The sequence below is a fragment of the Strongylocentrotus purpuratus genome, unplaced genomic scaffold (assembly GCF_000002235.5).
Source record: "Strongylocentrotus purpuratus isolate Spur 01 unplaced genomic scaffold, Spur_5.0 spur5_scaffold_4, whole genome shotgun sequence".
NCBI lineage: Eukaryota > Metazoa > Echinodermata > Echinoidea > Camarodonta > Strongylocentrotidae > Strongylocentrotus > Strongylocentrotus purpuratus.
In genome coordinates this window covers 2897176-2924978 of record NW_022145610.1, presented here as the reverse complement: position 1 = coordinate 2924978, position 27803 = coordinate 2897176, and the positions used below count along the sequence as shown (strand labels likewise).

The 27803-nt window shown below is 38.2% G+C and overlaps 2 protein-coding genes across 2 annotated transcripts in view; both read right to left on the bottom strand.

Moving 5' to 3' along the window:
- Positions 1-660: 660 nt before the first annotated feature.
- LOC115929028 (aminopeptidase B-like) lies at positions 661-26935 on the bottom strand. Its single transcript, XM_030997070.1, has 12 exons — positions 26637-26935; positions 15707-15928; positions 14702-14811; positions 13922-14104; positions 12547-12759; positions 10207-10389; positions 7124-7303; positions 6528-6604; positions 5231-5363; positions 3185-3346; positions 2422-2506; positions 661-1664 (listed from the first exon to the last, which is right to left on the bottom strand). Exons 1-12 carry the CDS (start codon positions 26854-26856, stop codon positions 1513-1515), a joined length of 1920 nt encoding a protein of 639 aa, XP_030852930.1. The 5' UTR covers positions 26857-26935; the 3' UTR covers positions 661-1512.
- Positions 16964-27803, bottom strand: part of LOC588348 (sperm adenylate kinase) — a gene marked incomplete at its 3' end in the record, with an annotated part of 35208 nt that continues 24368 nt past the window's right edge. Inside the window, 2 exon segments of the mRNA NM_001081967.1 lie at positions 16964-16975; positions 22423-22432.

Sequence of the window (27803 nt, the reverse complement as noted above, 5' to 3'; positions counted from 1 at the left end):
CCACAAACAGTAGAAACTAGGAACCAAATTCTGATGGCTACAACCTTTTTAGTCAATCATATAACTATTCAATTTCAAACCACATGGATGTGTTTACCCCCTCTATAGACCAAGCTGATGATGTAGTATCTGTTTGGAGCAAGAAGGGTATTACTTCATATACTGTAACACAGAGTTAATGCCCTTCTGGCTCTGAGTAGAGAAATGATGTATTTCTAATGCCTAAGTCACATTTGCTCTACGGCTAGGATACAGTTGCTGTAGGCCCCTCAAAATCAAGAGATACTTGCGACGACCACAAAGGATCTGCGGTGCCCTCAGGGGCACCCTAGGGCGTATCCCTACATTTTTACAAGCCGAGGGGTCGCCGCGGAATTATAACTTTTTTTTGTTTCTAGGTTCGCCGCATGGACGCCCCAAGGCGACCGTGCATCATCACTTCAAAGGTTGTACGGTAGCCGCAGGTTTTCTGTCTCCACAAATTCAAAATACGCCGTGCACCTACCCTATTATATGTGACCATTACCCTACATGTATGTGACCGTTGGAAGGCCGTGGCGGTCCTATAATTGCTTTTGGCCGTAGATATTCTCGACCCCATGGCCGCGGCAGCAAATGTGACTTAGGCATAACAGAATACATGCCCTAACTTGCCTCTCCTCAGCTGTGACAGTTTCCATTACATCATTTGCTAGTTACCTTTTTCGTTCCACATTAGGAGTATACAGATAGGTATTTACAGTGTGATCAGATAATAATCCTTACTCTCGATAGTAAGGGCCTCAATCACATGATATATTCACACCATGGTGAGCGCAGTTGCCAAAAGGTACAGGGCACCGCTCTCTCGCGAGTTGCTGGCTTAATACTGTTCAGATGCGAGCCAAATCTCAAACGTAACACATTACTACCAGGGTTTTAATGTCGTCGTTAAATCTAACGAGAATGGATCCTTTCTCCCAAGAACAATGGCAAATTTGTGTTTACATGTAAATGAGTGACAAGTCGGGATAACAAATGTACCTGCGTGCAACACAGTTTCAATGCAAACTCATTATCTGTGTACTATTGGATGCAGAATGCGTATGACACTAAATATCATCATATTATAAAAAAAAGCCTCAACTGGGACTAAACTGGGTCTACTTGCAAGCTGACTCAAAAGAGTAATGGCCATCATTGGAACATTACTTGTGAGAATTTCATTCTCGACACCATCAAAACACAAGGTCTACCTATAAATCGAGGAGTCAGTAACACAAAGACGTAACTCCATTTTGGCCATTTTGAGAAAAAGTGGTTTATATGTCACTGAGCACTTTGGCCTTAAGGAGTCAAATCTATGTTTCACTAGCCATTGACTTCAATGTAGTGTTGGGTGGAGTTAAGTCTGTGTGTTTCCTGGAAAGCCCACATTTTTCTGAACATTTTGATATCAAATACTCATTTTGGAAAAATATGGAGTTACGTCTTTGTGTCACTGAACTCTTGAAATGTACAGAACATTTTAGTTTACAATACACTGACCATTTTCTCCACGTGCTTCCTTACGTTTACGTGAAGCTGGTCTTTAGTTGCAGCAAATGTCTCCACAGCAAAGTCTTTCATTCTCTTGGATCCTTTCGTCAATGCAGCATAAATGGGAAGAGTGTATTTTTGCTTGCCTGTTTTTGAGGAAGAATGGTAAGGTTCAGTTTAGCAGAGTGCAACATATGAAATACACTCAAGCTCGTATTTTCAATTTTTGACATTCATCAACATAAATAGAAGCATACCTGCCAATTTCAAGTTTGGAAACATTTCAGTTTTGTATCTGAAATATTCATAATGAAAAGGGTGTACCATGATATATGAAATTTATCAGTGATGAATAAACGACATAAATAAAAGCTGAACATGTAACTTATAGAAAATGTAATACTCCAGAGTAAGGTTACTTAAACGGAGATATTTTCTACCCTATAGGTGTATCCGAAAACAAAAACAAAAATGTACATAAAGGAACTTTAACTGACACTGTGCCACCCCAAAAAACTCTAGGTTCCACATTCTGTTCACTTACTATAAGTATAATCTATTTGTATCTACATGTATATGTTTATGTATCACTTATCTATTACTTAGGTTAGGATGCTATGAATCATTTTCTGGAAGTACTTGATGCTTAGCAACATTTCACCAGCCAATGTGAACTGGGGGAACAGATCGAAGCAGTTGTATGTACTTCCAGTAAATTGATTTACAGCAAGGTATAGCTACATATTGATTGCTAATAACTTCAAAGTTACTGGTTGAATCATAATTTTCATGGAACAATGCACATCACTCTTTTAGAAATATTCAAATTGCATAGGCAATACAGAAATGTTCATTCCTTCCTTCCTTTAATCCTTATTTGGGAAAATAAAATAAAATTTGTACCTTGGGCAATGAGGAAAGCCTTGACATTTGACAAGTCATCTGCATAGTCGCTACCAATCGTGAGTTGTGACCATCTTAATCGAATCTGAGTAAAACAAAACAAAACAAAATATTAAAACAGAAGAAATGAATCAAATAGCTATAGAAATTCCAGGGATCATGAACGTTAAACTTACTCCGTCACTATCCAAATCATTAATGTTCATTGATGAGAACATTAATCTACATTTGCCACACTCCACCCTGGTGAGGTGAATGGGTACCCCGGTAAGAAAAAATTAATTGAATGCTTGAGCGCCTTTTCATGGTAGCCCGGCTAAAGCCGGGGTAATAATATGATTGCTGGGCCCTCAGGGAGAACAGTATTAATACTGATGAGGTTACCCCGGGTAAACAAGACATATTATTATTATTATTATTATAACCCCAAGTTTACAAGCACTGTTATATACAGTACATATCGAGGGGTCATTGACACAAAGAGGTAACTCCATTTTGGCCATTTTTAGCAAAAGTGGTTTAAAGATAGAGGTTTACTTGGGCCTTAAGGAGTTAAGTCTATGTTTCACTAGCCACTGACTTTAATGGGGTGTTGGGTGGACTAAAGTCTTTTTGTTTCCTGGAAGGCCCACATTTTTCTGGACATTTTGATATCAAATACTCATTATGGCAATATATGGATTATGGAGTTACGTCTTTGTGTCACTGAACGCTCGATATATTATGTGAATATACTAATACTTCACAAGTAACGACTACCTACCTCAGCATTGTGTGTATCCCTTATTTGGGAGTAGGTGGTGGCAAAGTGTTTGAGTGTTTCGTGAGGTAGGCTGTCTTCTGATTCCACAAGCTGATCTATGAAATGAAGAACTTGATAGGTCTTCCACTCAGAGATATCCAACGACAGATCCTTGTTATCTTTCTGCAGGACAAGACAGAACAAAAATTACAAAAGAAAATGATACAGCCAAACCTGACTCAGTAACCACCACCTGTCTATAAAGACCACATTTGTGTTTTAACATCAGACATCAAATCTCCATGAAAATCTTCATTCACCCATGGCATTACAGTATCTCCCTTTAGTGATGTTTCTGCATTATATTTTGATCCAGAATTAAAGGAAACATATTTCACAATTTTAGAAACTACTTCTAAATGAATTAATTTAGATTAATTTACATAGCACAGCTTCTACATAAATAAACTCTACTGTTCTGTGATGGAAACAGAACATGTATGGTGGTGTGACCAAAGTTCGCGCGTGACCAAAGTTCGCGTACTAACACTAAAAGCGCTTTATAAGAGGAGAACGATACGCGATGCCTGTGTGGGACTGAGACAACGAAATCTTTGAGCACCGTCGACAACTCCAAAGGTCAAAATGCGGCATAAAAATGTGAATAAGCTAGCTTTTTCATGCTTTTTATCATAACAAATTGTGTTTTTTTTACATGAAAATCAGTTTATTAGAGGGATCGACTCCGAAAAATAATGATAAAATTCCAATTTCTTACGCAAAAAACGGAACCTGCGCGCCTGCTTCCACCGTATCTGTGCTTGTGAATTTCAATGAATCTATGGGTTTCGTAAGAATACAAATTTAAAAGGGGAAAGTGGAGAGACAAAAAGAGAAAAGAGCGAGAACTCGTGTATGGCTGACATATAAAAAGGAGACACATGATAATTTTTTCAAACAAACAAATGACATGCAGATAGGGACTACATTGTCATTAACACATAAACATTGACAAATATTGTCTTTTATTTGCAAAAATTAACAAGCGTATTTTTATCGGGCACTATTTCAATGATAGAGAGAAATTATTATCTTTTTCAAAGTTTCAATATAAAGTTCGGCTTCTGATTGAAACTACGTCCCTTTTTGGAATGTTTACATATATAAAGCCCATCACAAGAGGGCAGTAAATATCATGCGTGAACTTAGGTCACACTTTTTGACGGACGTCGGTAGTGGTAAGGCTTCCGATATTCTCGTCTTATCATTGATTTGAAGTAAATAAAGCCTTGGAATGTTATATAATCTGATTATATGATAAATTACGAATCTTATGACGTATGAAACATGATATATGTTGATCTGGATTTTTTGTAATGTGCAAGAAAAGAAAAATATCCGCGAACTTTGGTCACCCCTTCATAAGTGTTACTTTAAGGGCACACAACCATTAACTATTCAAAAGCTTCTGAAAACAAATGCATCTTTCAACGAAACTTTGAAGACAGTAATAGATGGAGCTTTCGTTAAATCTAGTGGTAGGTTATTCCTAAGCTTTGTAGCAGCGCAACTGAAAGTGCCATCTCCTAGAGTTACTTTTATTTTGTGTAGGTGCCTTTAGAAGCAGCTTGTTCTGTGTACTTTGTAAGTTATGTAAATACGAATGTGATTTAATTTAGACAAATAATTTGGGGCTTCACCATTCAATGCTTTGCAAACAACAATAGTATCTTACAGCCTGTCTGCACTAGTTTAGCCAGGAGGGCTTAGACCTCCTGTGTGGTCACTGACAGGTGGTTACCTCATCAAATCAACTCTCAAATAACATAAGAAAAAGTGAATCATGGGGGACCTACTGGTACCGCTTAGGCATTGTCTGCTATATAGAGGGCGCAAGTAGCTACAAGTAGTACAGTCCCGCTTAAAAAACAATTCTATGCCTCTTTGGTAACCACTGTAACCACTGCATCAAATATATATTAAATATGGAACAATTTTGGGGACTTGGATGCAAGTCTAGCAGTGGCATTCTAAACAAGCTGCAACTCATATTGCCTTTAGTCATACCTCTTTATGGTATGTGAGCCAATAGCTAGCAAGCTTCTCTGCAGGATCCATCAGCGTCCTGCCGGCTGACAGGTCAGGGACGAAGGGAGGCCACGACGTGCCGTTGAGCCAGTGGTCAAACTCAAAGCCCTTCCTGTAGAAATGAGAATAGGAAAGAGAGTAATTTAGGTTTTTGAAGAATGAGTCTAAAAGTTTATGGTTGGCAAGATCAGTAGCATTTCTAAAAGGTTTTTTTTTCAAGCCCTACCCCCACCCCCCCCCCCCTCCCATTTTTTGTGAGACACATGTAGAACATGAATGCGAGAGCGTGCAAGTTTAAATTAATTAGTAGTGGTATAATGTCCACAGAAAAAAGAGATTTAAACTAGATGAACCTTCGACCGCACGCAGTCGAAAATGATGCCTCCGTCATTGAGCAATTTTACAAACAAAACATTTTTGCATACATAATGAGCCCTGTGACCTTTGACATTTGACCTCGTTACCCCCAAATTTAATCAGTTTATTGGCTCTGCAAGGTACATACATGACCCAAGTTTTGCGGGGAATCCATCAATGGATTCTTGAGATAACGCGATCACGAGCTATTTTTGCATACATAATGAGTCCTGTGACCTTTGACTTTGGATCTTGCGACCCCAAAATCTATTCATTTCATTGGCTCCGCAAGATACATACATGACCCGAGTTTGGCTGGAATCCATCAATTGGTTTTTGAGAGAACGCGATCACGAGAACGCGGCGGACGGACGGACAACCCGAAAACATAATGCCTCCGGCTACTTTGTAGCAGAGGCATAACAGTTATCTCTCTCTCCCCAGGAATATTAAATGAGCAGCATGTACAGGATTTTGTAATGGTCTGTGGACCAAAGTGTCAGCCTGGGTGAAGGTGAGGTCCTCTGGGAGCAGCACAGCACAAGCCCATACAGCAAAGAGTCAAAATGACAATCTTACTAGGACCAGGAAAATTACCTCGTTGTAATGTAACCTATAAGTACTCAAAAACTATTTCTTACAAACAGATGGGACCTGTCCTTTTGAGTTTGCCATAGCAGTGTTCGATAGAAGAAGGTAGAACTGTGCTGTCACCATTATAACAGTCAAACCTGCTCTAGTGACCATCTGTATAGAAAGACAACCTGTCTACAAAGACCAATTTATTTGTTTCCTTTGAAAATGGTTTCTCATTGAAACATATACTAAAGGAGCCTGTATATAAGAACAACCGGCCTATAAAGACCACTTTTCTTGTCTCCCTTGGGTGGTCTTTATAGACAGGTTTCACTGTACTTACTTTTGTGTGATCTTCTGTTCCTGAAGCTCTGGATAGAAGTCAAGGAAAGCATCAAACAGGTCCTCTGCAACTACGCTCTTTATGCAATTCAAAAGAACAAAGAAATACAGATTAATTTGGGAAAGAAGCAATGTGATGAAACAAACAGACATAAGACAGCAAAAGTATGTAGCAAGAGAAAGGGTCATCTAAGGTCAAGAGGTCAGATCCTCCATTAGGGTTCCTTCTGCAAATTTCGATTTTATTTTTCTTTTTCTTTTTTTTCCTAATGCTGCAGTTACACCTTTAAATAATAACAAAATTCTATAGCCCTTTCTATCATGGAAAGAAAAAGGAGGCATTTATTTAAGAAATGTCAAAATCAGAATGTTACAAATATTGTGCATTTGTCTATATACCTCAGTTTTAATTGGTGAATGGGAGTTCAATAAAAGCCATGCAACAATGATAAAGTTCCTGTGATTTCGTTTAAACTCTGTAGATATCCTGCACCATGTATTTGATATCATACAGTGCTATATACAATTGTAAATGGTAAACCTCTGAATATCTAAAACATCAAACAGATCAAAAATTGAACGTTTATTCAACACTACCTTGAACTTGAACTGTTGGCAATACGATTTCAGGAATTTGGTGAACTCTGATTTCCCCCCGACCAGGCTAGCCAGGTAGCTGACAAAAGCGAAACCCTTCTCGTAGGGGACCTCATTATAGGTGTCTTCAGGGTCGATGCCCTTGTCGATCACCACACGTAGTCTGTTCAGAGGATGATCCTAGAGATGAAAAGATGGAGAGTTCTAATGATTTGTATCACCAGTAAGTTGGACTATTGTAATGGTCTACTGTATGGGATCCCTGACTGTCAAATAGTGAGATTGCAACGGGTTCAAAACACCTGTGCAAGGCTGATCTGTGGTTGTTCTAAATTCACACAGATCACCCCAATTTTAAGAAATCTACATTGGTTACCAGTACGCCAGAGAATAACATTCAAAATCTTGTTGATTGTATATAAAGCACTTCTTGGTCAAGCTCCCACTTATATCAAAGAACTGTTGAATTTCAAACCTAATCAACACAATCGCAACTTGCGCAGTTCCCGAGATACTTTGTTGCTACAGATTCCATCTATCAAAACAAAAATAACGCTAGGTGATCGAGCATTTGCTTGTGCAGCCCCAAAACTCTGGAATAACTTGCCATTTGAAGTCAGGAAATCACCATCTGTAAACGTCTTTAAGTCAACACTGAAAACACTTCTTTTTAATTAACTGTACCGTAAATCTAAGCATATCAGGAGCTCTTGTAGCGCAGTAGAATATATACCTAATGTTGGATAGTTTCTGCGCTTTATAAATGTACTATTATGTATTATGTTATGTTATGTTATGTTAAGCTTTAGCACCACCTTGTGGCGGCTGCTTGAAGATTTTTGTTTGTAATATTGTGCAGCTATGTTCAGCTTGGTATTCGGCAGCTCTCTACCACCCAGGTTCTTCGATTAGGCTTCAATAAAGAGCTTTCAAGTTTACTTAGGCTGATGTCACGGTTCAAGTCCTGCTGCAGGACCAATTTCCTTGAGCAAGGCATTAATCTTCATTTGCCACACTCGACCCAGGTGAGGTAAATGGGCACCTAGCAGGAATCAATTCCTTGAAATGCTAGAATGCCATATTGGCAGCAATGCTAAAGGGGAGGTAATAATTGTGGAGCGCCAGAGGTATCAAGTCTGAGAAATATGAGCACTACTAGTACTACCTACTATTATTATTTATTTACTATTATTATTACTACAGTCAAACCTGCTTTAGTGACCACCTCTATAGAAAGGCCACCTGTCGTTAAAGACCACCTGTCTTTAAAGACCACACTTTTTGTTTCCTTTGAAAATGGTTTCTCATTGAAACATGTACAAAGGAACCTGTATATAAGGACCACCTGCCTATAAAGACCACTTTTCTTGTCTCCCTTGGGTGGTCTTTATAGACAGGTTTCACTGTATTATAATCATCATTGTTATATCCTTCCTTTTCCAATTATAGATGGGTAGTGAATGATGCCCTAGCAGGGTACAAATTCAAAGGCTTATACCGGTGTGTTGGCTCAGTCAGTAGAGCGTCCGCCTCACAACCGGGAGGTTGTGGGTTCGAACCCCGGCCGCGTCATACCAAAGGATGTTAAAAGACGGGAGTTGCTGCTACATGTACCTTGTTTGGCGTTCAACAATAAGAGATAGAGCAACGTCAATCTGGCGCTGCTCAGTGGCTGCCGGGCTCACGATCAATTGGGCAAAAAGAATTTCCATTTTCGGTTTAACTTAATAAAATTTGGAGTGGACTTTAAAAGATTATTATTATTATTATTATTATTATTATTATTTAAAAATTATCAAAAAGGCTTCCCTGAAAATTACTGCTGGGGTGGAAGCAGATATCTTACTATGATTGGTCCAAAGCAATATCACTGTATTCAATAAAGAAACAAATCAATGAATACTCTGTGATACTGCAAAGAAAATTAATGTATATACATGTATATCTGATGACTACTGAAATCTCTGATTCGTTAATGCAGGGACTACATGGTTCCTGATGGCACAGGGTTGAATGAAAGACCATATCATTTATTAAAAATCAAAATCTAAAGCCTCATTCAGATACGAGGTGGAAAATCTGCTGCTTTCTTAAAAAATGAGAACGCAAAGCGTAATATGCTTTACATTTCTGTATCTTATAACAAATAGCTCGCTGGACCTTCGTTGGGCAGTTGCCATTCATTCACATGTTTTAAAAGGAAATGGTGGTCTTTGGGGGCAGTCTACTGGATCCTATCTGAACAAGCCTTACAGGGACTGGATCGGCAGGTTCCATGTGCAGCAGGCCATAATTCGCTGACATCAGACTTGGTGGAAATACCATTAATGGGAGTACAAATCTGCACACAGCAAACCCGTTGGCCAGTCAAGAATTACCCCCTTATCGCTCGAAGAGCTTCGGGTGAGGGAAAAGCGAAGCATTACATAAGGTCTTATGGTCATAAAACTGAAGGCTAACCCTGGCGATTGACAACACCTGTTATTGGGTAAACACCCGAACGGTGTCGAATTCCCCATGAGAGCTGACTTCCCCCCTGTCCACACACAACATTTTCCGTGATTAGGCGTGATTAGTTAAACCGTTTCGTGATAGTGATACCGTTTCGCCATAGTTTTACAATGAAATTGTGTGTGTGGACGCTCACTAACAATACGTCGTATAACGAAACTAGTCTAACGAAACGCAGGTTTGGGCATCGTTTCAAACTGAAACTCAATAAAGAATCACGCCTAATCACGCCTAATCACGGAAGGTGTTGTGTGTGGAGGGAACTAGTGTAACTAGTGTAACTAACTGGGCAGGGCTTAACGTGACCTCGAGCGAAAGGAGACCTGACCTTTCATTTCCGCTTCCATTTCATGACCGCAGTAGCAAACTGCGCACCTATACGACATTTCGCTGTAGAGTTTCAGGATTACTTTTTTCTGTGTGTGGACATCCTGGAATTTATACAATGATTATTTATACCACGTTTCTTGTGTGTGGACACACTGAAATTTATACGATGATTCTTTATACGACGTTTCGTTATAGAGTTTCGAGATAAATTGTTTTGTGTGTGGACACGCTCAAAGACTCACCTCTCCTGCAAATGTCATCCGTTGCTTAAGTAGTGCCCTCCCTGTAGCAGCTTCGAGGCACGTGTAGGCTTCACCTAGTAATTCTTGACTGATGCAACGCTGGGCAAACATGGTGAAACCCTCATTCAGCCAGAAATCACCCCATGTTGCGTTGGTTACCAGGTTACCAAACCAGCTGTGGGCCTGTCAAAGAGAAATGAGAACAAAATGTCTTAACAAAGTTTGTAATTTTACTCCCTACTTCTTGGGAAACATGATAAAATAATAAGCATTTAGCCGATTGGTGAATGTGAGCTTACTTCATTGGGGTGCTGGGAAAACAAAAATCATAATAATAATGTTTACTATAATTCCGTACTTAATGGCGCACAAATCTGCCTGAAATAGGCACTCTTGGCGCACAATTAATGAATTACATATCAATCAAGCCTATTTACAAACTATAGCAGCTAAACCGCCCGAAATCGGCCCTCCTTTTAATCACTGAACCGCCCAAAACCGCCTGTGCGTTTTCAACGCACTGTAGTATCCTTCTATGGGGGTCTACTGCGGTAATGTTATATGTGCGTAATCCTTACGATAATAATAAATAATAATAATAATAGCTCGTTCTTATATAGCGCTTTTCAGGACCGGAGGCCCTCACAAAGCGCTTTACAGATAAGTATATTATTACCCCGGTCATTGGATTCAGGCTTACCCGCACACAATGTATGCACATTCTCCACTCCCTGGGGAGCATTCCAGCCAGGCGTCATTTTTACATGCGCACACTTGCTAATCTAACCACATTAGCTTTCGCATCCTACCGGGTACCCATTTAACACCTGGGTGGAGAGTGGCAAATGTAGATCAATGTCTTGCCAAAGGACATTAGTGCTGCGGCGGGACTTGAACCACGGACCTTGTGATCCACAGTCCGGCGACTTATCCACTCGTCCACAACACCTCTTCAAATGAAGCTGAAACAATCACAAGGAGCAATCAGCTGACAAACACAAACTCATGATGTCCTAAATAAAAATGGTATTTGCTTTAATCATAGCAACTCCATGAATGGAGTCACTACAATATACACATGATTCCTTGAGCCCTTTCCTTAATACTTTTTGGAGGGAGCCTTATGAAAATCTTTATTAACCCTATTTAGCCCGGGCTATTTTGAAACTGCATAGCCCTTCTAAGGCCCCCCCCCCCCCCATGATCTCGGCCGTGAAACGCCCGATCGCCGCAAAAATTTGCATACATGTCAAGCGAAGTGTATAGAATACTATGGTAATTTCAATTTTTTTGAAAAATTCACTCATTTGCATATTTATGGTAATTTATGCAAATAAGGTCATTAAATTCACATTTTTGCCCATAAATCAGACATTATTCATATTTAAGCATTCTTTCTCACTACATATATTTGTTAGACCATTTGGAATAATAATACAACACAAAAATTTGAAAAACCAGGGTTATTCCTTATGTTATCTATTGTTTTGATAATTTCTTATGTATTTCTTTGTTTTTTTAACTTATGTATTTTATTGTTCTTGTTGTTTTATTTCATTTCCAACTATAATTCAACTATTTTGACCCCAAAATAAACACCTAAAATCTAAACAAGACCAAATAACCAATGTTTTACCTCTTTATTTGAAAAATGAGATTTCCTTATGTTTTGTACACAAATCACAAAAATGAGCGATTTTCGGGCTGACATGCGAAGTCAAAAGGACACGTGCCTTTGTAATGGTAGGTCCGATTTTCGAAAAATTTCTTTCAAAAGTTGCGCAAGACTCGAAAGAAAAAAGTCACAAAATTTCAGTGCAAGATTTTCTTGCATTAAAAAATTATCGCGAAAAATGTCGAGGGGGGGCTTCTCAAGCCCCCCCCCCCCCCCCCCGGGCTAAATAGCGTTAAGAGGGTAAATCAGGAGCCTATCATTTTAAGTCTTATTTTTAATCTCTCACAAAGACTCTTATCACAAGACCTCTATATTTACCCTTTCCTGTCCTGTACACTTCTTAGTTAATTGACTTCTTTTCATGAATGAGTTAAAAATAACTTCTAGCTATTTACAGGGGTTTTACTTAACACAAAACACTGGTGTTTCAAACCGTGATATACACTGTCTATAAGTAGTTATTTTCACAGGGGTTTTATTTTTGCGAATTTTTCGAATCACTTATTGATTGCAAATTTAACATGCTAGGATTCTGCATGGTAAAATAGCACATGTTTCATATTGTTCAGAACAATGTAAAGATGAGAGCAATATTGCAACCTCTTCCAGTGAGTAATAGGCCATTTTTACAAAATCTCTAGTTGCTAATGGGTTAAAAGACTTACGATTTCATGCATGACCACATCTGTGAGTGATTTATCGCCCACCAGGAGGCAAGGGGTCACAAAGGTCAGACACGGATTCTCCATCCCACCAAAGGGAAACGATGGAGGCATGACCAGAATGTCATAGCGCCCCCACACGTAGGGTCCAAAGAGTCGCTCTGCGGTTGAGATGTAGTCCTCCACAACCACGCTGAACTCTGCTTGTGCCTTGTCCTGTAATGTTAAATGCATCATTTAACAATGTTAAATCTGAGATGCATGGTCCTACGTGTTATCAGAGTCTGTGATATGGTGTAATATTGAAGCCCTAAAAAAATTGTGCTTCAAAATGATCAAAAAGTGCCTCAAAAAAGTAAAAATCTTTGAGTGACTGGTTCTACCATACTCGTTTTCCCCAATAGACTGTAGTGTTATGAAAACCGTTAGGAAAACGCAAAATTTGGTTTCGATTTCCAATCATAAATATCTTGATAATCAGACAGGCAATCAGCTTGGGGTTCCTGACTGACCCAAAGGCTTATAATTATGATTGCAGCATGAGCTAAATCCGGGATTTTTCAGAATCTGAGACAAAGTTACCGGATCCCTTTAAACAGAGTCGATGTACAAGGAAGTATAACTAGTGGATTCATTCAATAGTACTCATTTCTAACTAATCTCAATAAAGTACACTGACACACTTTTGGTTGGATGAGCAGTAAATATTTCCTTTCACACGTAGTAAAGAATGTAAGAGAAGATAAAACTGAGTTTACCTTGGTGCCTCTATAGCTCTACAAGCATGCCCAAAACACTGTACATGTAATCTACCAATTCCCCAAATTCCCAAAAGTTGATGGCATGCATTAAGAAGTGATTTTTCAGTAATTTAGTATTACAATACACCAGCAATAATCAAAAGTTTCTGGTCAGCTTGTCTGATAAAAAAAAAAAAATTGCACTTCATTATTACTCTAAGATCTTCATAATTTTTACCTTGTACATCACAATGAAACTTTTCTGAATGAATATTCATAAATATATTTGATCACAATACATTATACCTATTTACTAACATTTTTAAAATTGTATGCATACTTTTTAAACAAAGGTTGTTCTTGACTACCTCAAGCTTGAAAGAGGCTTGCCCAACATAGCAATGAATAATATATGCAGACTGGTTTCCAAGTATTGCAGTTCATTCATTAATTACAGGTTAATAAAATACCTCATCACTAGGTCCCCAGAGAGAAACATTCTTAATTTGAATGTATAGTAAACCAATCTATTGCATGACCATTGTCCAGTAATCACCTTCACCTTTACAAGTAAAATATTATCCTACCCTCCAACCCCCCCCCCCCCTCCCCGAAAGAAATCGTCTTTAAAATCTTACCAGAAGACATGGCTCTGTCCACACGTTGCTCCTGGGGCCGATCTGGGCCGAGGCGATATCACCGACTGCTAAGGCCACCAGGTAGCTAGGGATTCGTTGGTTCATACGGAAGGTGAAGATATCCGGACTGACATCCTTCCCCCATTGGTCTGCACTCATCACAGCGGCAAATCCAGATGGAACCTGAGGTTAAAGGTCAAATAGAGTTTAGGTCAAGGGTCAAAGAGAAAAATAATTGTCACTAAAGGTTCGTTCAGATATGACGTGGTATACCGCTGCCCAAAAAACTCCCAATGCAGCTCATTATTTGTAAATTAATGGCATCTATACGCGCAACAAGGGTTCCCGAGCGTATTCTCTGAGCTGTGTGTTATATGATAAAGAAATGCAAGGCGTATTACACTTTATGTCATGATAAACCACCATGGTTTTTCATTTTATCTGAACGAAGCCTTAGAGTTGTAATGGTATTGTGATTTATTCACTTGCCTTTCAATTGCAAGGCCTAGGGTTCAAATCTCATCCTAGCACTAAAATCCTGAAGCAAGACATTAATCTACTTTGCCACTCTTGACCTTAATGTAAATGGGTATGATACATGAAAAATGCCCACTTAATTAATACAAGTCTTGTAAGTTGAAATGTATCCCCCCCCCCTTTACCTCAAGAAAAAAATATTTGCTTACATTGGATTTTTTTATGTTATCGCTTTCATTGTATTGTAATATAATTTATTGTATTGAAATGTAATTTATTGTATTGAAGTATTTCAATTCTTACATGAACAGTAGCGGAGTATGTCGACTTGACAGCTGGGGTGTCAAGACAGGGGAAGAAAGATCTGTTCAAAACGGCCTGTCCTTGTGTGTACAGATATGGCTTGGACTTCCCTGCAGACAAGATAAAAATGCATATGATTTATATATTTATATATTCAGTTAGTCTTATTTTACCAGGGTGGCTACACTGTTTTACAAAAAGGCTCTGTAATTTAATATGAACAGGATATATAACAAGATACAACCAAAACATGATCAAACAATAAGCCCCAAATAAAACTCATGAAAGACAAAAAACTGCCTAAAGATGGAAGAAAATCATCAGAATTTTTTTTTTTTAAACTGAAGCTTAGAACCAGGAATTTAACTCTATCCTGGAGATGTTCCAATATTTAAAATTTGTACAGTTTTGCAATTTGGTAGGTAACAATACTATTTTATATGTACATGTACATCTACATGCATTGCAAAAGTAATATATGGAGAGAGACTAGTCATGGAGTCAGCCCATATTTTGAGTAGCGTGTTTGAGAATTTCTTTTAAAGAAATAAACCTGAGGACTTATAGTACATCTACCGGTAAATAAATTGTTGAAAATTTAGTCTAGTTACTCGCTACAGATTTGATGCGGCAGGTAACATATTTTGACACATGCTCTGAGAAAAATTGCTCCATGATGTATTTATTACACTTGTCAAAATCTTACTATATCCTAAATACTGTATGTGTAACTGCAACCCTGGACCCAACGCTGTACCTAACCCTAATCCTAAACTTAAGCATGATCCAAAAACTAACCCTATAGTCCTACATCTGTTAATTGAATTGAATTGATTTACTTAAATCAACAAAACATGTAGCCTAGAGGCTGAAAGTATTTTTTGATAAATAATATGAACAAATACAGAATTTGGGAAAATTCAAAATTTCATACAAAAATTTGACAAATTTTAAAGCCAGTAGCAAATATCTGATCATCATCAAATTAAGAGTACTAGATTGTACCTGCAGTCTGACTAGGGTCCAGCCAACATAGTCCAGGGGCTTTCCCCACCGTGTACGTGATCTCGATCTTAAACTCCTCCCCGACCTCGCTGCAAGGTCGGCTGATGTGCAGTGCAGATCCATAGCCAGTGAAAGGCTTCACCTCGTACTGAAGATCAGCTTCGGGCGGGGACTTGTCGACGATGCTCGAGATCTGGATACTCTCATGGCTGTCCAGAATGACTGGAAGATACAGAAAGAGAGGAAAGTATTTAAATGATAGAGAAAACTATCCATTCGGGTGAAAATATCTCAATTCCATCAAATACTAGTATTATGAAATTATATTCATCTCAGCACCGCTTTCTCCCTCTTTATCTTTATCTCTCTCTCCCTCTCTCAACCTATCTCTCTCTATCTCTTCCTTCTCTCTCCCTATCTGCCTATCTCTACGTGTATGCCAACTCCCCCTCTCTGTCTCTCTACCTCCTACTTACCCCATATTAAATCCCAACCCTCAATTATAATTTTCCTGAAAATACTAGCAACGTGTTTCGTAAACAAAGGTTAACAACCTTTAGTCATTAGGGAATCAATCCTGAAAAACCAGTCTACATGAGAAACACCATTATCACCATCACCGTCTTCATTATCATCACCATCATCATCATAATCATCATATCATCATTACCACCACCACCACCATCATCATCATCCTCGCCATCACCACCATCATCTTCAACATTATAACTCTCATCATCATTCCTCTCGTCATCCATTCCTCATCATAATCATCACCATCATCACAACCACTATCACTCTCATAATCCATATACCATACATAATGCATGCCATGTACCGTATGCACTGATTCAATGAATTATCATCATCATCATATTCATCATCAACACCATCTCATCATAGTCATCAGAACATAAACCTCAAAAAAAGACCTGATTTAAAAAATTTATAACAGCACTGCTGTATATGTAAGTATATCTGGGAACTGAAAGTTCTCCTTTTTTTAGACTCATACAATGTACATGTGGATATTAGAAATACAACAGATACACATGAATCTCTCATACACTTCTTTTATAACTGTTGAATAAATGCAATCTTGGCACAATCAAAATGGTTTCAATTCAACTTAGGGTGCATTTATTACATGTCTACGATAAAGTTAACTCGGTGTTGGTCTTTTTATGTGATTGCAATCAAAATGAAAACTGAGAAGCTCATTCATGTACGTGTTCAGTAGGGTTCTGAATCATTATCCTGGATTTTTTTCTGAATTCGATCATTTAATACACTGTGTAGGGTTACATGTATGACCATTTTCATTAACAGATTTTTTTCTTCTCCAAATTACTGCGTATGTTTGAAAGATGAAACCATGCTCAAGATTTGCCAGAACGCATTTATATTCTGCCTCTACATCCATGTACAATTTGTATGTTAGGTTGTTGATATGATCATACATTGGGGTGTTCCGTAACGACCAACAGATTATTCTTAGCAGGCAGAATACATACATAAACCAGTACTTGCCAAATGGTCACAATCCAATTAAATTCATATTCTGTAATGTCATTGTCAAATAGTGTACATACACTTCTATCTTTTTGTTAAAACAGATATCATAATAAATGTCATCACTGACTAAATTTGAATCAAAATAAATATTCCTAGCTCTAAACTAGAGTTTACATCAGATTACGGTATATCTTTTTGGAAATACGAGGGCTAATAATAATTAATAATATGAATAACTAATTCGGGTCAAGTTATATTTTTGTATTATTTGGGCTGCCACCCTCCTTTAGGTGGGTGCACTACGACGGGCTAACATGGTTGAATAGTCTAAGGTATGAACTCGCAGACGTATGGACGGCCTTCATCGCAATCCTGGTCATTAAGCTGTCTTCCGTTGAACTCCACGCAGTCTTCGTCATCCCAAAATGACCACCATGGCGAGTGGTTATCTGGCTGCCCACCACTCCACATGGAGCTCCCTTTGCTCAACTCTCCCCCGAAGCCAGTCCATCGGTAGCGCCCCTCACTGCTGCGGTCGTTAAGGCCAGTCCACATCCAAGGCATGGAACTGATGCCGTAGTAGGACTGGAGGAAGTTCTTAACGGTGGTAATCTCACCCAGGGTGTCGAACTTGACAAGTTGCCCGCCATTGTCGCGGCAGCTCTTTTCAGCGTCGCTCCATTCTTTCGACTGGTGAAAGTATATGTAGCATGATGTAACCCCGGCAGATCGGGGTGGCCAGTTATTCGGGCAGTTATCTGCAACAAGATTATTCAACAAAAACAAATATTAAACTATTTGAGCACAAGTACTTTAAAACCAGACCCTTTCAGTAAAATCCCTGAAAGGGTCAGATTCGTAAAAGTTTCATGCTGCAAAATAATTATCATAATTGATGCAACACTCAAGTTTTGTAATTGGCAAAAGTTTCTTGCCACGAGATAAAACCCTCCTTTAGAACCAGCGAAGATATCATGTCACAAAACTTTTTTGTTTTTCAGTCAATATTCAAAACAATGGTACAATTTCTATGTTTTCAAATTACTACACATACTTGCTTCTACTCTTAATTACACTACATAAACATTAATGATATGTAATTTCAGTCAGCTCTTCCTAACAATTAAATCTATCCATTAAACAACATCTTTTACCCATAAGATAAGACAATTTGGGACACCTCTGAATCATATCATAGAAGGCGGTCTAAAGCCCTTTGTCCAAAATGACAAAATCTTGAGCGCTGCTGAGAAAACCTGACTTTTAATACTACAGTAATTCCTTCAAGTTCTGTTTCCAAAATTAAAGCATTATTGAAAAGTTCATGTATTAATTAGGTACATCCGTGTACGTGTGCAACAGGAGTTTATCAAGTGTACATCAATAGCCATGCTGCAATCTCTCCTTAAATGTACGATTTAACAAATCATAAAAACTCTGCCTAATATGTGCCCCTCTCATACAAGTCTTATACATTCGAATTCCTATCAAATTACAACTAAAATCAAGAGGTACAACTGTAAATGTTTAACTTACAGAGGGTGCAACGCTCGGTTAAAGTGTAGAGTGCATTGGCCGCATCCTTGTTGACCTGTTCCGTCTTGGAGAGGGCAGTGTCACAGCTGAACAACAGAACAGTTGCTATGGTGATGACTCCAATGAGCAGCATATTGGTTTTCTACATTAGAAAAAAAAATGTTAAAAATTAAGAAGAATAGAAACATGGGTGCAGATACAGGATTTTGTAAAAAGAGAGGGCACAATATTCCTGAAATTCAATTAATAAATTCCAAGCAAGCAACAATAAATAATGGTCATCACCATAATACAGGGGGTGGGGCATACTGCTTGTTTTTCTTGTTCTGCAGCCCCCCCCCCCCCACCCCCTCCTCAAACAAAATTTCCGACAGTGGAGAAAATCACTGGATGATGATTTATATTGACCAAAGGGGCAGGCACATCAGGTCAGACATAGCAATGTAAAACTGTGCTCAAAGACACCCGATATAAAGCTGCTTATGGCAAAAGTTAATAACAACAGACGTTAAATCACAACTTGGAATAATAGTGGGTTTTTGTACAGTGTATAGCGTCATGTCTGTCACAGGTGACACTCCTGGTGATCCCGATTATTACCGGTACCCTGGCTTTAGCAAGGTTGCTATTACGGCACTCAAGCATTTCACGGAATTAACTCCTGCCATGTACCCATTTACATCACCTGGGTTGAGTGTGGCAAATGTAGATCAATGTCTTGCCAAAGGACATTAGTGCCGCAGCGGGACTCGACCACGACACCTAAAGTATGTTAAGATTTTTTTGTTTATTCTTACAATCCAACTGGTTCAAAACAAAAGCTGCACTACTAGTGAAATCTAACTATCGATGAACCATAAAATATACTAAAATGATGAAGATTATAAAGTACTTTCAGTGGTAACAATAATGGTATTGGTAGGTGTATGGTATCAAGTCGAAAAAAAGAAAAGGTATCAATCTAAATCACACTTACCAGTGCTAACGATACGATGAAGATTCAACGAGTGACTCTGCTTTCGGTGGAGTCTCAGGTTTTATAGCCGGTCGAGGTGAAGTCATGAGAAGACTGATCAATACCTGATATTAAACTCTTTAGCAAGTATTTTCAAGGAGCACTTGATTCATCAATATTTGCGTTTCGCAGCCACAAAAAGAGTTTTGAATGACAGCATCATCAATACATCTTAAATCTCTTTAACATTACAGCGAAAAGAGAAAGACAGAAAAGAAATTTAAAAGTATGGTTGAAGCAATTGAGTGACATTTGTCGAATAAAATGCATATGATATGGTAACAGCACAAAATTGATTCTCCAAACTCTAACCCTTCCCACTTAAAGAAACAAACAGAATGTTTGTTAGGACAAATTGACATAAATGGATAGAGGTTGAAAGAAAGGTAGATAAACATACAGTATGAATAAATGAGTACAGAAAGGTAAACACACACAAAGCTATTACATTTACATAAAAAGGTTGATAATTTTAGATTGAAAGTTTTTATTTTTTTAATGTAAGATACACTGTAACACTGAAAGAAAGACATTATAAGAGAAAGACAGAAAAAGAAAAAGAGAGATAGAAAGAAAGAAAGAAAGAAAGAAAGAAAGAAAGAGAGAAAGGGAAATAAGAAGGGCACTACCGGGTACAAACAAAACAAATCAAAGTCTGATGACGTAAAAAAAAATATATAAAAAAAGTAATTTATATTTTGTCAATACCTTTGATTAAAGATTGTTCTCTCATCAAAATCAAATGTCAGATCTACACACTTTGTTTCATATCACTAACAGATGTTAATGAAAGTGACATTTCAAGTGTTATCCTGTTTCAAGTTTCCTGTAAATTGTTTTGACCTTTTAATTAAAACCTTCAATCAAGTGAGACTATCATAAACACATGTCCCTTTTGTCTGTGACCCATCATCCTTTAAACAATAGCCTTGCCAATCAGCACGGTTGTAATTAATTTTTGAAACTCCTGCTGATTTCTTGTCTCTGACATTTCAAAATATATGATAATATGAGTTCACACACACATAATTTTCACTTGGTAAGCTTTTCATCTTTGCCTACACACTGACTTTCATGCCCGGCGCTAACAACTATATGATTCTCCTGAGATCAATTTTTGTTGTTGGAAGAAATGGTATTTATATTAGATAGATGGAAATTTTAACGTTCATCTCCTTCCTGATGTAGTTTCTGAATAATGATAAGAATATTAACAACTGGAACTTTAGTGCATGCTTTCTTGTCAGAATAAAGGTAAAATTGGCTTCAAATTGTAGACAATTGCACTACTGGTCTGAAATCACTTCAATTCTGAGCAGATTTAGCTTTTCTGTATCCAAGGAAGCTTGAAATCCCTTGAAATTTAGATTTAATTTATCTTGTGACTATTGAGATCCTAGATCATTAAGAATTTACAAGTTTTATTGTTCACATAAAATGCCATTGCAAATACTATTGAAATTGGATCCTAGTCAGACTGCTTACATGTAGTGTGCGCCTGAAACAGACTTCAATTTGATTAAATAATTACATCTGATTGATACAAATCTACAGAAAACGAATTACAACACACTCGAAACTAGACACCATTTTTTCAGGGGGGGGGGGGGTAGGAAGCAGACTGAAGCAGAGGAATGGGTTTGTTGTGAGAAGTAAGCGAGAGACTTGGAGTGTCTGATTGGCAAATTGATTAAGCTCATGGACAATAGAATTAACGTCAAACTTTAAAGATTAGCATTCACACACAGTCTATGCGCTCTGTATCTAATGAAGAGGCACTTTTTGTCTTTAATATTATTAATACAGTCAGGAAGCAGTTCTGCTCCTCATATGAGTAGAAGACCTAAACAGAACCCAACGACGGAGCTTGATAACTTGCCAAGACCCCGAACTGAGAGTAGGAGAAATAAAGAACTGGGTCTGGGAGCCCGACTGCACTGCTGAGAACACAGCATTCTTCCATAATCTTGGGTAAAGGGAGAGGTAAATAGATACCGGTAGCCTTAAAGGACAAGTCCAATCCAAACATAACTTTTAATAGAAGCAGAAAACTCAGACAAACCAATCAAAAAAAGTTTGAGCAAAATCGGATATCTAATAAGAAAGTTATGCATTTTTAATGACATGAAAAACTTTACAAATTACAAGACAAAGTGGCAACTCACTCATGAGTCTGTGACGTCATTTCCTCACTATCGAGTATCCACTAATTGTTTTCTTTAAATTGATAATATAAATTTCCAATTTCCCCCTATAAATCTTATTTCCTTATAACCAGCATCCAAGTTATATTGATAGTAATATGTTTTTGTGTTGAAGCACTAATATAGAGTAATTTTTTTCAATCAAATCATGAAAAAATTTAATTTTGATAAACTATTTATATAAAAATCAATAATTATGAAAAAAAATATTCAGAAAATAATATCAATTCTTCAAAGTTCATAAAAGAATTTGTGAATGTCATGCAAGCAATATGATACAAATCGTATGACCAGGGCAAAGGCATGGGGGAAATCAAGTTTTGGGGGATAAAAATGGAAATTAATGGGATAAAAATATACATTGAAAGCAATGATGTCACAAACTGATAACCAAATTGACAATCTGTGTACGGTAGTCATCTTCCAAATTCCATAGTATTTCATACTTTTTTTTTTATTACTTCTTAATTACATACATGTATAGTGGTATCCAATTTTGCTCTGTTTATCTTTTTTTTGCATCTATTAAAAGCAAATCATTTTTGGAGTGGACTTGCATCCTTTAAAGTTTAAGGGCTTGGTGATATAAAAAGAAAAATGAAAATCATGATAATGAAATTCATTAATTTTGAATAATCTGAACGCACTTACGGACTGAAACTCTTTACCACCATCTATAGCAGGCCTTCTCAACTAGTTTATTAGAAGTGCCAAAACAAAAAGAATTTGTAGTTGGAGTGCCACCATGTATGGTTGACTGTGCTGCGAGGGAGCGTAGCGACTGAGCCAAAAATGGGTGGGGTCCAGGGGCGAAGCCTTAACGGGGTAGTAGGGGGCAGAGCCCCCTGAAGCTGGTGAATTAAGGGCTTTCTAAAGGCTCAAATGGGGCATTTTTAGCACCATTTCATTCCGCAATATAACCAATCATAATTTCATATCCATGTGAAAAATTAGTACAATTCCTTGGTACATTGTACAATTACACTGGAGGTATATTTACATGTAGTTTTTTGTGTGCAATAAACACAGGAAATGTCAAAATAAAGTGAATATCAAGCAAACAAAAACAAGATGTTTCCAGAGATTGGCAATGTTAAAATTGGTACCCCATCGTAAGCTAATTGTTGTTCAGACCTTAGGCCTATAGGTTTAGATTCGTATAAAATGGTAAAAAACGATAAATTCCCCTTTCTTCCTGTTTGTTAAGCAGGCATTTTGGGCTCAAATTCGACTGCAACTTCTTGATTTAGCTGAGTATTTAATTCTAAAATATATTTTTTCTTTCTTTCTGCTTTTTGTTTTGTTGTTGCAACAGTCGCGCGCCACTCTGACTGACTGCAAGTGCCACAAGTGGCGCGCGCCGTCAGTTGAGAAGGCCTGATCTCTAGTATAGTTAACATTCAAAATCCTGACATATTCAAGGCTTATATGACTTATATGTGCAACAGCATTTTCAACAGTTATTATGTTATTATTTAATGCGCACATCAAGTCCCACTCGTTGTACTCCAAGAAGATGGTGTGGTGCAACAGGATCATCGTCTGGCTCTCAATCATGTACATACATGTATATGCGTGGGTAAGAGTGTCGCGCTGAACAGACAAAAATGCAAACATGGTTGTCGCCGCATCGTGGGTAAGTGCTGTGCGCCCTCCCCTCTATTCTAGATGCACTCTCGGGTTCAGGGGAAAACACTCTCTTCCTCGGCCTAGAACTTAGAACGTTAACTGGAGGCCCCCTGTAGTAACTCCAATTTTGACTTACTAGGTTGCTCGACCTAGTAATTGTAATTGTAATTGTAATTACTCCCTTTGCATATTTTGAGATAATGTCGCCCAACCCGCTGTTTGAATGTTTTTCGATGCACCAACTGAAGCTCCGACGCCTTCGGCATCGGCGTCGGAGCTTCCTGGAGTTACCCTGTAGGAGAGTCACACTTTATGGCTATAGATCTATGCATGTTAATATGGTACATCTCGCAATGAGTAGTAAACCCTGGTCTTAAGTGTGCATGCATACAGATTGGTAAAAAAAAAATGGGTCGACGAGTGGCAGATGAAATTTAATGCTAAGAAATGCTTCGTCATTAATATGACCAACAAGAGGAAGAAGTTGAGTTTCCAATATACTCTTCATGCCCAAATCCTGGATCCAGTTGTACATCACTAATACCTTGGAGTCTTCCTAACCCACAAATACAAGTGGGATTTCCAGTATGCTCACATTACCAAGAAGGCTAACAGGGTTCTCGGAATGTTAAGGCGTAATCTTAGAGGTTGTTCGAGAACCATCATGAGCACTGCTTATCTTGCGTTAGTAAGACCTCATTTAGAATATGCAGATAGTGTCTACGACCCCTATGAAGCCAAGTACATCAAGCAGCTGGAAATGGTACAACGTCGTGCTGCAGATTTTTCTGCAACAACTACAACCAACGTGCTAGTGTCACAGACATGTTAAGGGATCTGAATTGGGACTCACTGGAACATCGGCGAGAAGTTGCAAGACTTGCCCTCATGAAACAGATCCAGAGCGGACAATCTGCCATCCAGAAGACCCTAACACCTCTTGCTGTTACTAGATCCCGTCGTTCCTCAACCAGCAATAGCCAACATTTGAAACAGACGTACTGCAGGACAGACTTCTTCAAGTTCTCCTATTTCCCGTACGTGCAAGGACTGGAATAAGTTACCTGATAGCGTTATCAACACGGGATCAATTGATCCTTTTAGGTCCCATGCGCTACAATTCCTAAAAGATTGCTCTAGGGTAGCGCGCCCAGTATTCGGTCAATTCCCAGTATTCGGTCAGACAGCCGTTTCAACAGCTGTAACAATTTAAAAAATAATTTATGAGCCACGAAACTTGCACAAATCAGGCAGCTGAACAACTTTTCTTAACTCTCAAAATTAAATCAGATTTAGGGCCCCGGAAAGATCTCCAACTTAGCTCGAAATTGGTCAGTGTCGCACAACTTTCCGCACTTTCGCGTTCTCTTAGCACATGCGCTAACATGCATAGCCATATGTAGAAGTCTATTGCGAAACAACTACGTGTGCTGTCACAATGAATTTAGTATGTGTGTGAAGAGAATCACTTCCGTGTTCGCTCCATCGCAGCGAATTTGCAAATGACGCACTTGCCGATGTGCAAGAGGTATTTATACGATACCCTTGCCATGCGGTATCGCTCAGCCAGTATTCGGTCAACGCATTGACATTCAGTGCTTTATCGCGCAATTGTGTGAAAATAGTGCGCAAATACGCTACGCTCCTTTAATTAGCAACGGAGATATATACCACGCACAAATCGCGTGACCGAATTCTAGTCGGCGCGACCGAATTCTGGGCAGAAAAATGCTCCGTCTTCTTTCGGAAGTCTTTTGCTTATCGTTATTCTATATTTTCAGTGACTATAAAATCCTGTTAGAGGAATAAATTTCTTTTCTTTTGATGGGTAGGTTGCCCAATGAAAGAGGTAAGAATTCAAAATATTAGTGATTTCCCCTTAAGTGACCGAATACTGGGTACTCTACCCTATTCCATGACCACGTGCTTCGTTTCCGTGTCTTTATATGGACTAACAAGTCTGTCTACATGCTGTACAGAAGAAGAAATAATCTTTCTACAGATCTTCATATATTAATTCACGGATCGTAATCATGATACTTTGTTTTCAGATTCAATCTTTCAGATATATTTTTCATAAAATCTTTTGTCGTACTTTTGTCGTAGCTAGATCTAGCCTTAAGGGCTCTCTCGAAATGTTTTTTTAATGATATTATTCGAGAGAGCCTTAAACGGCTCCCATACCCCTGCACGGAGAGGCATGTAAACAAAACTCAAAAGTGGTCCAAAATCACACTTTCGCGCACCCGACCAATATTGGACAGTGGCTTTGATAAATTTTGTCGTAGTTTTGGTCTTAATTACCGCTTTAATTTCAAAATCGGATCTAAAAATAACAAAATAAGAGCAATTTTCTTACCAGACCGATACAGCTCAGCTCCCTTTTCACGTGTACCGTGTGAATTCACGATGTCTACACAATGGTGATGACCTCTGACTGGCACTTCGTAAATGCGCTGCTTCCGTATAATGCGCTGAATAACACTCATACAGCGCATTATACGGAAGCAGCACAATTTACCCACAATTACGGAAGTGCCAGTCAGAGGTCATCACCATTGTGTAGACATCGTGAATTCACACGGTACACGTGAAAAGGGAGCTGAGCTGTATCGGTCTGGTAAGAAAATTGCTCTTATTTTGTTATTTTTAGATCCGATTTTGAAATTAAAGCGGTAATTAAGACCAAAACTACGACAAAATTTATCAAAGCCACTGTCCAATATTGGTCGGGTGCGCGAAAGTGTGATTTTGGACCACTTTTGAGTTTTGTTTACATGCCTCTCCGTGCAGGGGTATGGGAGCCGTTTAAGGCTCTCTCGAATAATATCATTAAAAAAACATTTCGAGAGAGCCCTTGGCTTAAGGCTAGCTAGATCTATATTTACAGATTAAAAAATTGAAATTGTACCTATTTACTTAGATTTATAGACTCTCATGACTCTGTACTTCGACAGCATCTTTCATTTATCAAATTATTCTGCAATTCCAAACAGATGCAATCATTTTAATTATGTTTTGTGATGCTCACCCTCGTCACATTTGTGCAAGCATTTCACATCAATCACTTCCTTCACAGCCAGCTCTTTCTTCGAAAAATCGACCTTGATTCCCAGGTGAAAATGTGTGATTTTGATGTGCCTGAAGTTGGAAGCAGTAGTATTGTCTGTTGTGGTATCAGAATGCAAGGGCTGTTGTTTAGTCCTCTTGGATGCCTGTTCTGCAACACTGGTATCTGATTGAGCACTCATCTTGAATTCGATGCTTTGTGAGATGTTGCATACAACAGTACAGTACAGTGCAGTATCACATGCATACAAACTATAGGGTAAACAACACGAGCAGCACACGCCGTCCTAGGATTAGTCTTCGGCAATACCTTTGCACTTATTTGTTGATGTTCGAAGTTTAATTTATGAAATAATATATCTGTCAAGTAGCTGTCATAATTAAATACAGGCTGAATAAATTGCAATCACGTGAATATTTCAATGTGTTTTAAAAGACATGTTTTGTTTGAAAAATGACCCAGTGATTCCTATACTCTTTTCAACTCAAAAATCATGAAAAATTACAATTGAAAGTCAAATAGAATCTCAAAGGGTCTGGGTGCAAAGAATAAGTTGGCATTCAGTCCGAATGCTAAAATGTCTTTTTATTGATTCCCTGGACGACTGCATATGAGGTCAAAACTATATAAAAATCTAAAATTAAAGTATGTTTGTTTAATTGGGGGAAATGTTTTGCTTTTTTGTTTTGGAGGGATTGGTCGTTTTCTTAAGCTATAAGTCAAATCCTCATGGGTCCGATTAAATGGGATCACCTCATAAAATTGAATAGCTGTGAAAAGAAAACACAAATAAGAATATTACTCAATTAAATTCAGATTTGATAACTGTCAAAACTTTTCCTAGATTCATCATTCATATTCCTGGATTAACAAAACAATTACATGGGTGTATAAACTACAAATGTTATATTTGTTTTTCCTTTCACAATTGGAACTTAATTAGTCAAATCAGTCCCCATGAATATAGCTCCCCATGTAATCTATCATTGAGTTTTATTGTTCCAGTAATTCCAATTTGCCATATGTGGTGACTTATCTAGATTCATTTTCTTTGTAAAAGGCCCAATGGATATCATTACTTTTAACCCTTACTGTACTGGGCTATTTTGAGCACCTCACTGACTGGGG

Coding starts and splice junctions, on each gene's coding strand:
- LOC115929028 (XM_030997070.1), bottom strand. CDS start 26,856: ATGAGTGCTCAATCAGATACCAGTGTTGCAGAACAGGCATCCAAGAGG. Junction 10,390..12,546: donor ATGTGGTCATGCATGAAATC/GTAAGTCTTTTA, acceptor TCTCTTTGACAG/GCCCACAGCTGGTTTGGTAA. Junction 5,364..6,527: donor GAACAGAAGATCACACAAAA/GTAAGTACAGTG, acceptor TCATTTCTACAG/GAAGGGCTTTGAGTTTGACC.